The sequence below is a fragment of the Primulina huaijiensis genome, chromosome 5, assembly GCF_012295235.1.
Source record: "Primulina huaijiensis isolate GDHJ02 chromosome 5, ASM1229523v2, whole genome shotgun sequence".
Taxonomy (NCBI): domain Eukaryota; kingdom Viridiplantae; phylum Streptophyta; class Magnoliopsida; order Lamiales; family Gesneriaceae; genus Primulina; species Primulina huaijiensis.
Window position 1 is genome coordinate 7,248,023 of NC_133310.1, and position 14,291 is coordinate 7,262,313.

At 38.4% G+C, this 14,291-nt stretch overlaps 2 protein-coding genes across 3 annotated transcripts; one reads left to right on the forward strand and one right to left on the reverse strand.

Annotated features, from left to right (window-relative positions):
* Window positions 1-1,599: 1,599 nt before the first annotated feature.
* LOC140976669 (uncharacterized) lies at window positions 1,600-4,719 on the forward strand. Of its 2 annotated transcripts, XM_073440922.1 has the most exons (3): window positions 1,600-2,919; window positions 3,239-3,314; window positions 4,638-4,719. In XM_073440922.1, exons 1-2 carry the CDS (start codon window positions 1,872-1,874, stop codon window positions 3,271-3,273), a joined length of 1,083 nt encoding a protein of 360 aa, XP_073297023.1. In that variant the 5' UTR covers window positions 1,600-1,871; the 3' UTR covers window positions 3,274-3,314; window positions 4,638-4,719. The 2 variants fall into 2 exon arrangements, with proteins under 2 accessions (XP_073297023.1, XP_073297022.1); XM_073440921.1 differs by lacking the exon at window positions 4,638-4,719 and having other exon boundaries at window positions 3,239-4,366.
* A 2,943-nt stretch (window positions 4,720-7,662) lies between these two features.
* Window positions 7,663-10,589, reverse strand: LOC140976582 (staphylococcal-like nuclease CAN2). Its single transcript, XM_073440817.1, has 9 exons — window positions 10,310-10,589; window positions 10,016-10,071; window positions 9,650-9,764; window positions 9,464-9,574; window positions 9,168-9,355; window positions 9,004-9,060; window positions 8,486-8,645; window positions 8,225-8,293; window positions 7,663-7,976 (listed from the first exon to the last, which is right to left on the reverse strand). Exons 1-9 carry the CDS (start codon window positions 10,454-10,456, stop codon window positions 7,875-7,877), a joined length of 1,005 nt encoding a protein of 334 aa, XP_073296918.1. The 5' UTR covers window positions 10,457-10,589; the 3' UTR covers window positions 7,663-7,874.
* Window positions 10,590-14,291: the final 3,702 nt, after the last annotated feature.

The following is a 14,291-nucleotide window of genomic DNA, read 5'->3' on the forward strand; positions in this document are numbered from 1 at the left end:
AACAAAACATCACAAAATTAAGGTAAGGAAGAAAGTCATACGTCATAGTTGTTGTGGTGTAAACTACTCTTACCTCACGATGATTTCTCTCAACATCATATGGATCACCCCATTGCATTTTTATACCATCAACATTTTCTCGCCTCCTCATCAAAGCTTTATCATAATCATGCAAAGGAGAAATAATAATGCTCGAGATTGAACCGGCTATATCATCACAATGAAAATAAACCACTTTGTTCAAAGGTACATGAAAGGGCTTATGTAAGAATAAACAACTCTCTAACTCACTCTTTTGGGCCATAAAATTATTTGTCCTTTTCTTTTCTTTGGCCTCTTTTTCTTTTTCTATTAGCCGCTCGGGCGCGGGGTGCTCTGGAAATCATCTCTTGGACAGTAAGTGCGGCGCTCGGGCGGTAAGAATTGGCCGCCCGGACACGGAAGATTCTGGCCTCAAGTGTGTGGTTTTTTTGACTTTATCCATGAGTTTCTTCATTCTCCTGCGGTTGCTCGACGCTCCTTCCTTATAATCTTCTTCGAACTCGGTCAATGACTTGAATATGCTTGATTCTCCATCACTAATCATTATCAAGCTTGAAAGTCCGAGACAATGACTCTCCTTAAACCTTCGTCCAACTATCAGCACCCCACACATAGTCAGATTCATGTCACCTTCTTCCTCTTTAGGAAAGATTCTACTAAAATACTTTGGTTTTACAAACTTATTGCAACAGCCCACTCCAATCAGGACTTATCACATTGCATGTTTCGGAACTCTTAGTGATCAATTTATACTTCTGGATTTTAAGAACCCTAGGTTCACCAGACAACACAATCAATCAAATAATCAAATGGTTACTGATAAAAGAAAACTATATATTTTGAGTAGCACGAAATTAATCCTTGAATGATCAGATATCTTTTTACTGAGTGCATGCTTGATGAGCGATGAAGTATATAAACTTTAAGTGCGCTCAGATCTTTGAGTATGCAAGCTTTAGTAGTGTGTCAATCACGTGGTTGAAAAGCTTAAATGATCGAAATATATTCTGCATTCTTCAACTCTTCTTTCATAAGCTATCATCTCAACGGTTGGAAAAGATAAATAACGTAAACATGTATCGTTAGACCGATGCGTCACTATCAGCTGCAACTACATTAAACGTTCTTCAGCAAACATTTAATGTTCTCCTGGCTTGTATATCTTTGAATCCCGTTCCTTTGAAGAGTTGCTTCTGAGCATCTTTTTGTGGTAATTGTTAGCTCCATCAGAGCTTGTAGGATGTTAAAGTAATCTTTATATTCTGGGATAGTGACATAAATGCATATTTTTATTTGGTCTGGTGCAGGACATGGTTGACTTGTAGTGGTGCAAAACCATTGAATGTCCTGAGCCGGTCAGAGAATGTCTTTCATTAAGTGAGCAATGGATTACTCTTAAATGAAGCGGTTTGAAGACTTTGAACAGTCGGTTGAAAGTCTTCTAACGGTTGAAACTTCTTCAAGCTGTAGGCGGTTGAGCTTCAAGCGGTTTTGAAGTGTTCATGTTATATAAAATAAATTACGGCTGTTTTTGTTGAGAATAGGGATTATTTAAGGAAGGTTTGAGCTGTAAATCAAGTAAATATGATAAATAGGTATTAGCTAGTTGTCAAGTTTATTTTAGGTAGTTTTTAATTTTAGGATTATATTCTTTCCCTCTAAATTAGTGATACTATCCCTGATATTGGGCTGTAATTATGCTGTAAATTACTATAAAGGCAATCTCAATAGAAGAGAAGATTCATTCCCTCAATTACCTCTTTTAAGTTGGTATCAGAGCCGGCCCATTCTGCCCAGAATTTTCTGCGCCATTAACCTAAGCCAGAACCATGTCAGAACATTCTAGCGAATCCACCACCATTCCTCAGCCTTCCTCACAACCCACAGTGACTAGAGATCTGCAAATAACAACCTCTGATTCACACCCTGTTCAAATAACCACCATCAAGCTGAACGGCGACAACTTCTTGCGATGGTCTCAGTCGGTGAGAATGTATATCCGGGGCCGAGGAAAGATGGGATATTTAACGGGTGACAAGAAAGCTCTGTCAGAAGATGACCCAATGTATGCTACATGGGATGCCGAAAATTCCATGGTAATGACGTGGCTTGTAAACTCCATGGAAGAGGAGATTGGCACAAATTATATGTGTTTTCCTACGGCATATGAGCTATGGGAAAATATAAATCAGATGTATTCTGATTTAGGGAATCAGTCCCAAATTTTTGAGTTGATTCTCAAACTTGGTGAATTACGGCAAGGAGAAGAAACAGTCACCAAGTACTTCAACTCCTTGAAGAGAATCTGGCAGGACCTTGATACTTTTGATGCTTATGAGTGGAAGAATGCTGAAGATGGACAGCACCACAAGAAAACAGTGGAAGATGATCGTATCTTCAAGTTCTTGGCTGGCCTCAATGTTGAGTTCGACGAGGTGAGGGGGAGAATTATCGGTAGGAGGCCGCTGCCATCCCTTGGCGAAGTCTTCTCTGAAGTGAGGAGGGAGGAGAGCCGGAGGAATGTTATGCTCGGCAAGAAGGGACCTGCTGCTACTGTTGAAGGTTCTGCTCTTGCTTCTACAGGCCTGAACATGCGCAGAGGTGCTGCCAACCTCCGTAAACCAGAGGAGAAACCAAGTGTATGGTGTGACTATTGCAACAGGCCGCGTCACACCCGAGAAACCTGCTGGAAGATTCATGGCAAACCTGCCAACTTCAAGGGCAGAACAGGGGAGAAAACGGGCCGTGCCTTTCCCACTGCAAATGAGGCCGAGACTGCTGCCAGCACCATCACTAAAGAGCAGCTGGAGCAGTTACTAGCACTGATAAAATCTAATCCATCGTCCAGTGCTCCTAGTGTCTCGGTGGCACATACAGGTAACGAAATAAATGCCTTTCCTTGTGGTTTCAGAATTTCTACTCCATGGATAATTGATTCTGGAGCATCTGATCATATGACCCACTCCTTGAACTTGTTAAAACTATACTCGCGTGTTCTAAAAATAGAAAAGTTAGGGTTGCAGATGGAAGTTTTTCACCAATTGCCGGAAAAGGTTTGGTCCAAATTTCTGAAAAAATAGACCTTAAGTCTGTTCTCTATGTACCTAAACTCACCTGCAACCTTTTGTCAGTTAGCAAATTATCCAAACACTCTAACTGTCGTGTGGTTTTTTGTGACTCTCATTGTATTTTTCAGAGCCGGAGCTCGGGGAAGACGATTGGCAGTGCTAGAATGGTTAATGGTCTTTACTATTTCGAGAATATTTTACCTGGTAATAAAATTGTTCAAGGGCTTAGTAGTATTAGTTCCCTTTCTTTTCGTGATCAAATAATGGTCTGGCATTGCCGTTTAGGCCACCCCAGTTTTTCATATATGAAACATTTGTTTCCTGACTTGTTTAAAAAAATGAATCCCTTGGATTTTCATTGTGAATGTTGTGTTCTTGCAAAAAGTCAACGTAGAACATATGTTTCTAAACCTTATCTTGAATCAAAACCTTTTTACTTATTTCACAGTGATGTATGGGGACCCTCAAAGGTAACTACATCATCTGGAAAAAAATGGTTTGTAACTTTTACAGATGACCATACTAGATTGTGTTGGGTATTTTTAATGAGCGAAAAAACTGAAGTTGGAAATTTTTTTAAAGAATTTTACAATTTGATTGAAAACCAATTTCAAACAAAATAAGCATTTTGAGAACCGATAATGGAACATAGTATTTCAATCAATATGTGGAGACTTTTTTGAAGGAAAAGGGCGTATTACATCAGTCAACCTGTCCTGACACTCCAGAACAAAATGGGGTATCGGAAAGGAAAAATAAGCACTTACTTGAAGTTGCTAGGGCCATAATGTTTTACATGAATGTTCCAAAATACCTGTGGGGAGATGCTATTTTAACTGCAGCATATTTAATTAATAGGATGCCTACACGAGTTTTAAAATACATCACTCCGCTGGGCTGTTTGAAAAATTTTTTTCCGGAATCTCGAATCAATTCGGATTTACCACTAAAAATATTTGGTTGCACCGCATATGTTCACATACCTAAGAGATCCCGGTCGAAATTGGATCCTAGGGCAGAAAAATATGTTTTTTTAGGATATGCTGCAAATCGCAAAGGCTACAAATTTTTTAATCCTCTCACGAAACGGTTTTTTATCACGATGGATGCCACCTTCATGGAAACAAAACCATATTTTACCAAAAATTTAATTCAGGGGGAGAATAATATAGGGGAACCAAATTTTTGGGAAATATCCGAACCTCTTCCAAATTTGGTAATTGACCAACCTCTTAATTTTCAAAATGAACAAAATGGGGAGTNGACGATGGATGCCACCTTCATTGAAACAAAACCATATTTTACCAAAAATTTAATTCAGGGGGAGAATAATACAGGGGAACCAAATTTTTGGGAAATATCCGAACCTCTTCCAAATTTGGTAATTGACCAACCTCTTAATTTTCAAAATGAACAAAATGGGGAGTCTGAATCCACAATTGTCGACCGTGAAATTGATCTGTCGGGAAAGGAAATACTACGAATGAGAAAAATTCGAAATATCCTTGAACCTATTGTTTATTCTAGGAGAAATGTCCTCAGAAAAAGCGGAGATGAATTAATCATTCCAGCACAAGCTTCATTGGAAGCCCCGGGCAAAGGAACTATGGATACTCCAGGTACCTATTTTTTCCCTCACCCACAGAAAAACATCCCTTTATCTGTTATTCCTGAGCCTTCCAGTGTCAGTCTCGAAAGTCCAACCCCAATTGTCCCACAAGAAAATGATCTGGACCTTCCCATTGCCCTTCGAAAAGGTACTCGAACCTGCACCAAATACCCCATTGCTAGATATATAACCTATGATCATTTATCCGAAACACATAAGGCATTTACTACTAATATCTCGAAACATGTTGTGCCTAGAAACATTCAGGAAGCACTAGAGGACCAGGATTGGAGATTAGCAGTGTTCGAAGAAATGAAGGCCTTAAAGAAGAATGATACTTGGGAAATTGTTGAAGCACCTAAGGATCAGAAGATAGTAGGATGCAAATGGGTTTTCACAATAAAGAGCAAGGCGGATGGTAGTGTAGAGAGATATAAGGCGAGGCTTGTAGCAAAAGGCTTTACGCAGACATACGGAATAGATTACCAGGAAACATTTGCTCCTGTTGCAAAAATTAACTCAATTCGAGTACTGCTGTCACTTGCGGTTAATCTCAATTGGCCCTTGTATCAGTTGGATGTTAAAAATGCCTTCCTAAATGGAGATCTAGATGAAGAGGTGTTTATGAGACTCCCTCCGGGTTTTGAACCAAAGTTTGGACTTGGCAAGGTGTGTAGACTGAAGAAGTCCCTGTATGGACTTAAGCAGTCTCCGAGGGCATGGTTTGAACGTTTTGGCAAGGCTGTGAAGCGACTTGGTTATGTTCAAAGTCAAGCTGATCACACCATGTTTTACAAACACTCAAAGGAAGGTAAAACTGTTGTGTTAATTGTATATGTTGATGATATCATCTTAACAGGGAGCGACTACGAGGAACTTGGAGAGCTTAAAGAGAGGCTTGCAACAGAATTCGAAATCAAGGACTTGGGTGGGTTGAAATACTTTCTTGGAATGGAGATTGCAAGATCCAAGGAAGGTATATTTGTCAATCAACGCAAATATGTCCTTGATTTGTTAACTGAAACAGGTATGCTAGGATGTAAACCGGCTGAGACGCCTATGGAGCCCAACGTCAACCTGCAACCAGCAGGGACAGAATCCGTAAAGGAGAGGGAGCGCTATCAGAGACTTGTCGGGAGGCTCATTTATTTATCACACACTCGACCTGATATAGCCTTCCCGGTTAGTGTAGTCAGCCAATTCATGCACTCGCCTGGGTCAGAACATTTCGAAGCAGTGCACAGGATCCTAAGGTATCTGAAGGGAACACCAGGTAAAGGTCTTCTGTTTAAACGTCAGGGACATCTACAAGTTGAAGCCTATACTGATGCAGACTGGGCGGGAAGTGTAATTGATAGAAGGTCTACTTCGGGATATTGCTCATTTGTGGGTGGCAATTTAGTCACCTGGCATAGCAAGAAACAGAATGTGGTAGCTCGAAGCAGCGCAGAAGCCGAGTTCAGATCCTTAGCACAGGGAATTTGTGAGGTTTTGTGGATTAAGAAATTATTATTAGAGTTGAAGATTTCAGAGTCGGTGCCAATGAAGATGCACTGTGACAATAGAGCAGCAATTTCAATTGCACATAATCCAATACTGCATGATCGCACAAAGCATGTGGAAGTCGACAAGCACTTCATCAAAGAAAAAATAGACAATAGTGTGATTTGTGTGGACTATGTCTCTACTAAGGAACAAGTAGCTGATCTACTTACGAAGGGACTACACAAGAGACAGTTCGAATGGTTAGTGAGCAAGCTGGGTATGGAAGACATCTTTAAACCAGCTTGAGGGGGAGTGTTGAGAATAGGGATTATTTAAGGAAGGTTTGAGCTGTAAATCAAGTAAATATGATAAATAGGTATTAGCTAGTTGTCAAGTTTATTTTAGGTAGTTTTTAATTTTAGGATGATATTCTTTCCCTCTAAATTAGTGATACTATCCCTGATATTGGGCTGTAATTATGCTGTAAATTACTATAAAGGCAATCTCAATAGAAGAGAAGATTCATTCCCTCAATTACCTCTTTCAAGTGTTTTCATGAAATAGTCAGGTGTTGTTTTGATTTTGTCAATCACCAAAACTTTGGAATAATAATAATTTCTTAACAGTGGATTACCTCAAGGGATTGCTATGTCAGCGGCCTCCCTTTCACAATGATTCTTTTGCGATGACTTTCAAGTGGAAACCATATATACGTCTATAGATCGGTTTAACACAGACGGAAACAATGATTCTGCTCGGAAAAATAAGGTGAGTTGGGTGTGGGAAATTTCCCGGTCAAAGATGTGCTCTTTCCTTGTACATACTGGTGGATGAACCCGAACTGGATAACCTATCTTCCTGAGAACAAAAAACGTTAATGGGGTGCCGAAATGATTTCCGGCGCAACCACTCCGATGCTCATTTCAGTCAAATATACACGCGGATGAAAGAAAGTGTGTTTAAGTAAATATGTAGAGAGTTCTTGTGACAATAAAAGTGAACTCCCCTATTTTACCACTATAGGAAGTATTTATAAGGTACCAGAGTCGGTGACCATTTTGAGATGCTCGGGTAGTGGCCACGAAGTAAGGATGTGGCCCACGTCTTGATTTCAGCATGATCTGAGAACGTGGAGAAGAATATGTCAATTGATTTTCGGCGGACAGGGTCCACTATCAATTAACTTAGTCTTTTTGTGTTGCCCAGTTGAGGTTATGGGCCCTGGCTCGTAGAAGTTGATAGTTGTCTGACAAGCTTATCGGGTTGATGTGCCCGTGGTGGTTTAAAATAAGATACTCTTTCTTTGCTCAGGCTGACTCCTACTCGGTCTTTCTTGACTTTCCGGGACCAGCTCTAGATTCCTGGTCTTTTTCTTGCCCTCGAGTCCAAAGATGATCTGAGCTCTTTCCAGGTTATCAATCATTATTGTTGAAATGTATTAAATTACATGAGAAAAAATAATGTAATTTGTCAGAAATTATTTATTGAGTAAATTTACAATGACATTCATAAATGACAAACGTTTTACAAATAACAATAACTAAATAAAACATAATCAGTACAAATATATTACACAATGAGTAACAATATACTTCAGCGATAAATATTAATAATTCTAAATCTTTCACTAATTTGACAAATCCTAATCGACAGTTGAAGATTCTTTGTTTTTAGTATCTGCCTTCACGCTTGTTCTTCCTCCATTCCCATGGCATTTGAGGGTTGGAAGCTGCCCATAATCCAATACGTTTCGCCCGAGCCTCTCTCTCCCACTTCATTACAAAACAACACAAATAAGAAGGATGTTCAATTTACATAACAAATTATCGACTGTTGGTTTGCAAGATTCCTACACCAACAAGTAGACTTAGGTTCAAGATTCAAGGCAAGGTGCACGTTTCATGGAGTCAAGTACAAAAAAAGATGAGCTGCAAGCATAAGTGCACACTTTATGGGATTTTAATAACTATGTACTCGACCAAATTTCAGAGTTTGCTCAGCATAAAAAGAGAGAAGTTACCTTATCCAACTCGGGCCGTTGATCATATGCTTTATAATGCCATGCTAGTCCCTTCTTAAGCATTAATTCCTACACAAATAAGCATTCAGAAAGTTTGTATTCCCTGTACACTAAATCAAATTGAAGTGCATAGCAAAATAAATATGCCGTAATAACATGTGTATGCACACTGCACAGACATCAGAAGTTTTAAAGTTTTGATGAAAATTAGTGACTTTGATTTAGTAGAATGGATTAAGAAAATGTATAAAAATCCAGTACCTGCACAAATATGCCGTCACAATAAACATCTGCAACAAAGCGACCGTAACGATCCTCGTCGAACACCAAAACTCTTAGACAATTGCCTCGAACGATATTAGCCAGTACTTCCTTTGCCTTTGGCCCATAATCCATTTTACTCTCTGGTGTATCAATTCCCCTGTCACATTACATTTAAGATCTTTTTAAGTTACACTGTATAAATGAACTGACGTATGGCAAGTTAAGGGCAGGCATAGTGGCAAAGAGAAAGCGGCCGGTGTGGATCTCCCTAAATCTTACTTATCCCTGTTATGCATATACTTTTCAGTAGCATTCTATTAAATCCTACGAGTGTTAAACAAACAAAACGTTGATTGTTGAAAATCTTGATTCTGCCACATAATTTGAAAATTCGTACCTCTGTTTTTCCTTTACTTGAGTATTATACGATAAAACATTAATCACCCTGATGAAGCAAAATCTTTATTCTGCCTCTACATAAGGCTGCTCCTCAATACAATTAACAGTTTCCTTACCTTAGTCTTATTCGATATTTTCGTGCAAGAACCTCCTGATTTTGTACCGGTATAACCCTGCAAGACATGCCTGGCTCATCAATGATTTCTTCAAGAATACACCAACACAAACTGAAATACGCTAAGAGAGAAACTCAACAAATTTTGCACAAGAATTGTCCAACCTATATCCCAGATCAATAATTTTCCTGTGAAGTTCATCAGCCTTATTATAATTCTTCTTAGCTCGCGCCTTGGATCTTTGAACAGCTGCAACTTCCACTTCTCTAGGGACAATTGCAGATTCTCTCTGATCCGTAGTGCTCACATACGCAGTAATTGTATCTCCATCTGCCACAGCCTTCGCATCAATCTATTCATACACAAAACATTATGTCAAACAAGTTGATAATAAGATGTATGAAACTAAAAGAAACTCCAATCCTGAAATATTTTCAAGAAACTGTAATGTTTTGCTTACTGGAAGAGTGTATAATTCGAATTTGAGCCCTTGTGGTCGTGATGGAGGAGCGACACTAGTGAGCTCAACCAAAATATGAGGTAAAGGAAGGCCATAAAAAGTCAACAATCCCTGTAATAAATCAATAAGTTCTACTAAAACCTTGCATTCTTTTGAGGACCATACCAAGGTATGTTATTTTAGTACCTCAACGTCAGCTTTCTGATGTCCTTTCAAGGTCAGGATTACAAGCCTTGAAGCTTCTTCTGGTGTTATAGGGGGAGGTTTTGTTTCTCTCCATGCCTCCGAAAGTTTCCTATACCTTCATTTTTGTGCATAGGTTGAGCATAAATAAATCAAACGAACCCGGTTAAAAATTAGCTGGAAACTAGCAGACCAATAATCTCAAGTTCCATAATTCCATCATAATTAACTTACATGTTTTGAAACATATTTACAAGATCTGTAAACAAAATACGTTAAAGTCACCCTCCAGATAAATTCTTTGCGAAATAATTATAACATAAAAGAAAATAATAAATCTCTAATTCAAGAAATTAGCAGTGACATTACCAGTTGGCCTGAGCTTTCTTAGAGGAGACAACATGCTTACTGAGTCCTTGAGGAACCTTATAAATATTGAAACCAAGATTTACAACAGCGGAATATAATTTTTCTCTTGCACAAAAAATACTAAAAACCCGAAATTAAACAGAAAGAAAAGCTTTGAATCAGCTCCGGAAACCACATCAAACCATTAGTTCAACTAAATTCACAATATTTCCGAACAAGATTAACCCTTTTCTAATTTGTTTCAAGAATATACAAAAGACTTGATTAATCGATAGGCTTAATGTTATTGGGTACCTGGGAAGTGATTTCAAAATTATACAAATCCTGGGCCAGTGCCGATACTCCAACAGTGGAGACGGTGACGCCATGGTAGCCGGCCGCGTCGGAATCCGCCGTCGGCTTGCAGCATTGGCCGTACAAAAGTCTTAGAACGTTACCCATAAATACAACCAAACAAGAAGTCAAGAAAAGATTAAAAGATTTTGATTTGTGGACATGGAGAAAGCTACAATCTTGAATGGATTTATCAATATTTGATATTTTTTTGAGAAATCTTTTTCATGATTCCAAGAAAATCCAAGGAAAGACTCGACGAGGTTGCGTTTATCATGGGCGAATCACAATCAGGTCCGACACGTGGCGTGACGTCATTGGTCTATGTTTTGTCACTACTGTAATTTTGAAGAAATGACCACGGGGTAAGAATTGGAAGTCAACGGCATGATTTGCCACNACATCACGTCGACATTCGAATGTGCTAGTAAATAACTATGACGCACGGGTTGGAAAATGTTCACAAGCATACAATATGATATGGATAAATGATACATCAATTTCAAAACTAAAGATATGACATGGAAGTATATATTTATTTTTATTTATTTACATATGTGAATCAACACAAAGTTATTAATATGTTAACTAAAAATATACACAAAAAGGTGTGATTTGCTTCATTGATAACTCTAGATTATTGTCAGCTTAGTTACTTAGTATTGTAAATCAAGATATTATGAAGTAATGAATTTGTTTTACTTTCAAAAAAAAAAAAAAAGAAACTCTAGATTATTGCCACATTTGGCTTGCAGGTTGAACCAACATCATGATATATAAAAGTACAAATCGAGTTCGAGACTCCAAGTTTTAATCTACATCCCTAAATATATAAACAAATTATAAATTGTTTTTTATTTTTCTTTAAAATTCACGGCGAACTAAAAAATTCTCGGTCAAAATCATGATCTGTAGTTTCTTTTATGTCCACTTGTTAAGTATTGCCTTTTTCTGCAGCTTGCTCCCCGGATTCATCGGTCTTCTGGTCGAAGGGGATGAAGATAGCTAAAGGAATGGCAAGAGGGCTACTCTAGCTATCTACACCAAAATCTCAACAAGAATTTAACAAGCTATATCTGATACTAATTGTAGGACCGAGCGTTTGCCACTTTACCAAAAGTTATAGCTAGTGGTAATGGTGCAACTCAAATCTTTTAAACCGCACAGCAACTCAAGCACCACGGTTCGATCGCTCTACCAAACAGGGACAATTATTATACCCAACAAACAATCTGTTTGATCTGAATCAAACAACAATCACTAAATTCAATTCTTCGAATTTGATTATCTCAACGTGAACAAAGAATTCAATACTTGTGTGACCCTCAATATGAAACGTCCTGCCCTTTCTTATTGCTTTAAAAGTACTAGAATTTTTTTTTTTTAACCTCACATAGCATTCAGCCGAACCATAAAATTTCATAAAATATCTTTGACATCATTTTAAAATAAACAACCAACTAACATTTTTCTAAATCTAAAAATAACATTTGAAAAGTATAGCCCATACTATAGCCTCTCAAAAACCACTCATAATCATGATAAAAGTCATAAAATCTTTTAACATAAATCATAACATATATGCGGAAACTAGAGTTGGTCCTCGGGTCATGTGCACCTCCAGTCCAGTCGGATCAACCATCAAGCCCTCCATTAGCATTATCATGATAACCTGCATCCATCCCACCTAGTGAGTCTAAAGACTCAACACACCATAATCTTTATAACAAATAATACATATAAAACCACATGCAACAGTGAAAATTACTTGTACTTAAAATATCGTTTTCATGAAGATGCATAAACTTTAAACATGAACATTTTCTTAAACATTTTCATGATGCATAAAATTTAAATAAAAACATTTTCATGACATGCATAACATAAACCTTAACTTTTTTCCTTTTTTCTTCAACATGACATAACATAAAACATTTTTCGTGATCATAAACATTTTCCTTTTCCTTTTCCTTTGTTGAATTCAGATCGTTAATTGTGACTTTCCTCACATGACATGATCGATGGATCCATCTAAATATAACCACAGTACTGGGCGACGGGGACATCAGCGACGCTCTCACCGGTCAACTGAGCCTTGGCCTAACATGATCGAATAGAAATACGATCGTCGGGGCTCCCTCTGGGGCCTTCTCCCATAAATGGGCTCCCTCTGGGGCCTTCTCCCCTCACGATATTCCCATTCTTCCTCAAACCTCATAACCTCATATTCGCAATAATGGAAACACGATCGTCGGGCTCCCACTGGGACCATCACCCTCACGACATCGCCATTATTAACGAATTAGTCACAATCACTTCACCTCCTTCAACATTTTTCATTCACATCACTTTATGAAAATCATGAATAACATAACTTTTTTTCATTTTTTTGAAACCAAGCATGCAACATGTATTTTAAATGTCAGCCTTTAAATCATAAAAATCCATGGACATTTAAAAATCATTATTTAATCATGTAAAAACTCATAAACATTTGAAAATAAGCATTTTAACATCAAAACATTTAAAATAACATTTTGACATATTAAATCATAAACATATAAAATTCCTGAATATTTAAAATATCATTTTAACATATAAAATCCCATAAACGTTTAAAATATCATTTTAACATTTAAAATTCCATAAGCATCCATAACTATAGAAAATAATCATATTAGCACATAAAACAGCATTCAGGGCACTGCCATGACGTTTACTACTTTTTAAGTGTGAAAAGATCGTTTTACCCCTGGACGTATAATTTTACGTTTTTGACTTTTTCTTAATTTTATTGACTCTAACATGTCCCAAATAGTTATTTAAGCCTACATGAATTTTCTCATATTTTTATTTAGCCTAAATCGAGGACTTTTAAATTAATCTTTAAATGTGACGTATTAATGCGTTTTAATCCCGAATTAAACCAAACCTTAATATAAAATTCCCAAATTAAAAACTTAGACTTATAATAATTATTTAAGCTTAAACCTAATTTTTCATAATTTTATAAGGCTTAAAACTAGACTTTTCGATTAACTCGTTAATTAGCGTTTCGTGCGGCGATTAAATCCCGAATAAATCCAAAACTCGTTATTTTGATCCCAAATTTTAAACATAACATTTTTAGTATTTATTCTACCCTTCCAAGTCATGAGCCACCCCCGTGGACCCTTGGATCTATTTTTCCTTCTTAAATTTTCGTTTTTGACCCTTCGACGAACACACCGAGCCATCTCCTAATTTACCCGAGCCACGCCCGAGCCACCTTGAGCCAAAACTTACCCAACCCATCTAGGGACCCTACTGTGCAAGCCCAGCCCGTAAAACAAGCCCTAACCCGCTCAAAAGCATTCTGGAATTTGACCCAAAAATCTGTTGTGTTGTGTGTGTGCTTCCTTGTATGTCTAGGACACATAACCCAACTAGGACTCTTCCAACCAAGCCCCCACCGATCCCACACGACCCTAACCTTCCCTGGACCACGCCTAGACCCAGCCCAGACCAACCCTTACCCTGGAACCCCAAGCCCGAAGCTCCAGGATCAAAGCACTACCTGCGCCCCCTTTTCCTTCCTGCGTGCGTCAGTGTTTTGCTTCGCATGGACTCTTGCTCAAGCCACCACGAGCCCTGACCCTTACTACCCCTCTCTGGACCATCCCAAGCCATCACCCAGACCACCTAGCCCAGCCATCAACCGAGCCATTCCCTTGCAAATCTCGGCCAACCCCCATCAATTTACGGGAAGAGTCCTTTACTGCGTGGACTCTTCCCTAGCCTGATGCACGAGTCCTAGCCATGCTAGGACTCTTCCTCGGACCTAGCCCCGTCCCAAACTAGCCCTCCTCAAGACCTGGTCAAGCCCCTAAGCCCCATGCAAAAGAACCGACCCCATGCCCCTTGCAAATACAACAACACCTTCGGCCCCTTTCTGTATTTTTTT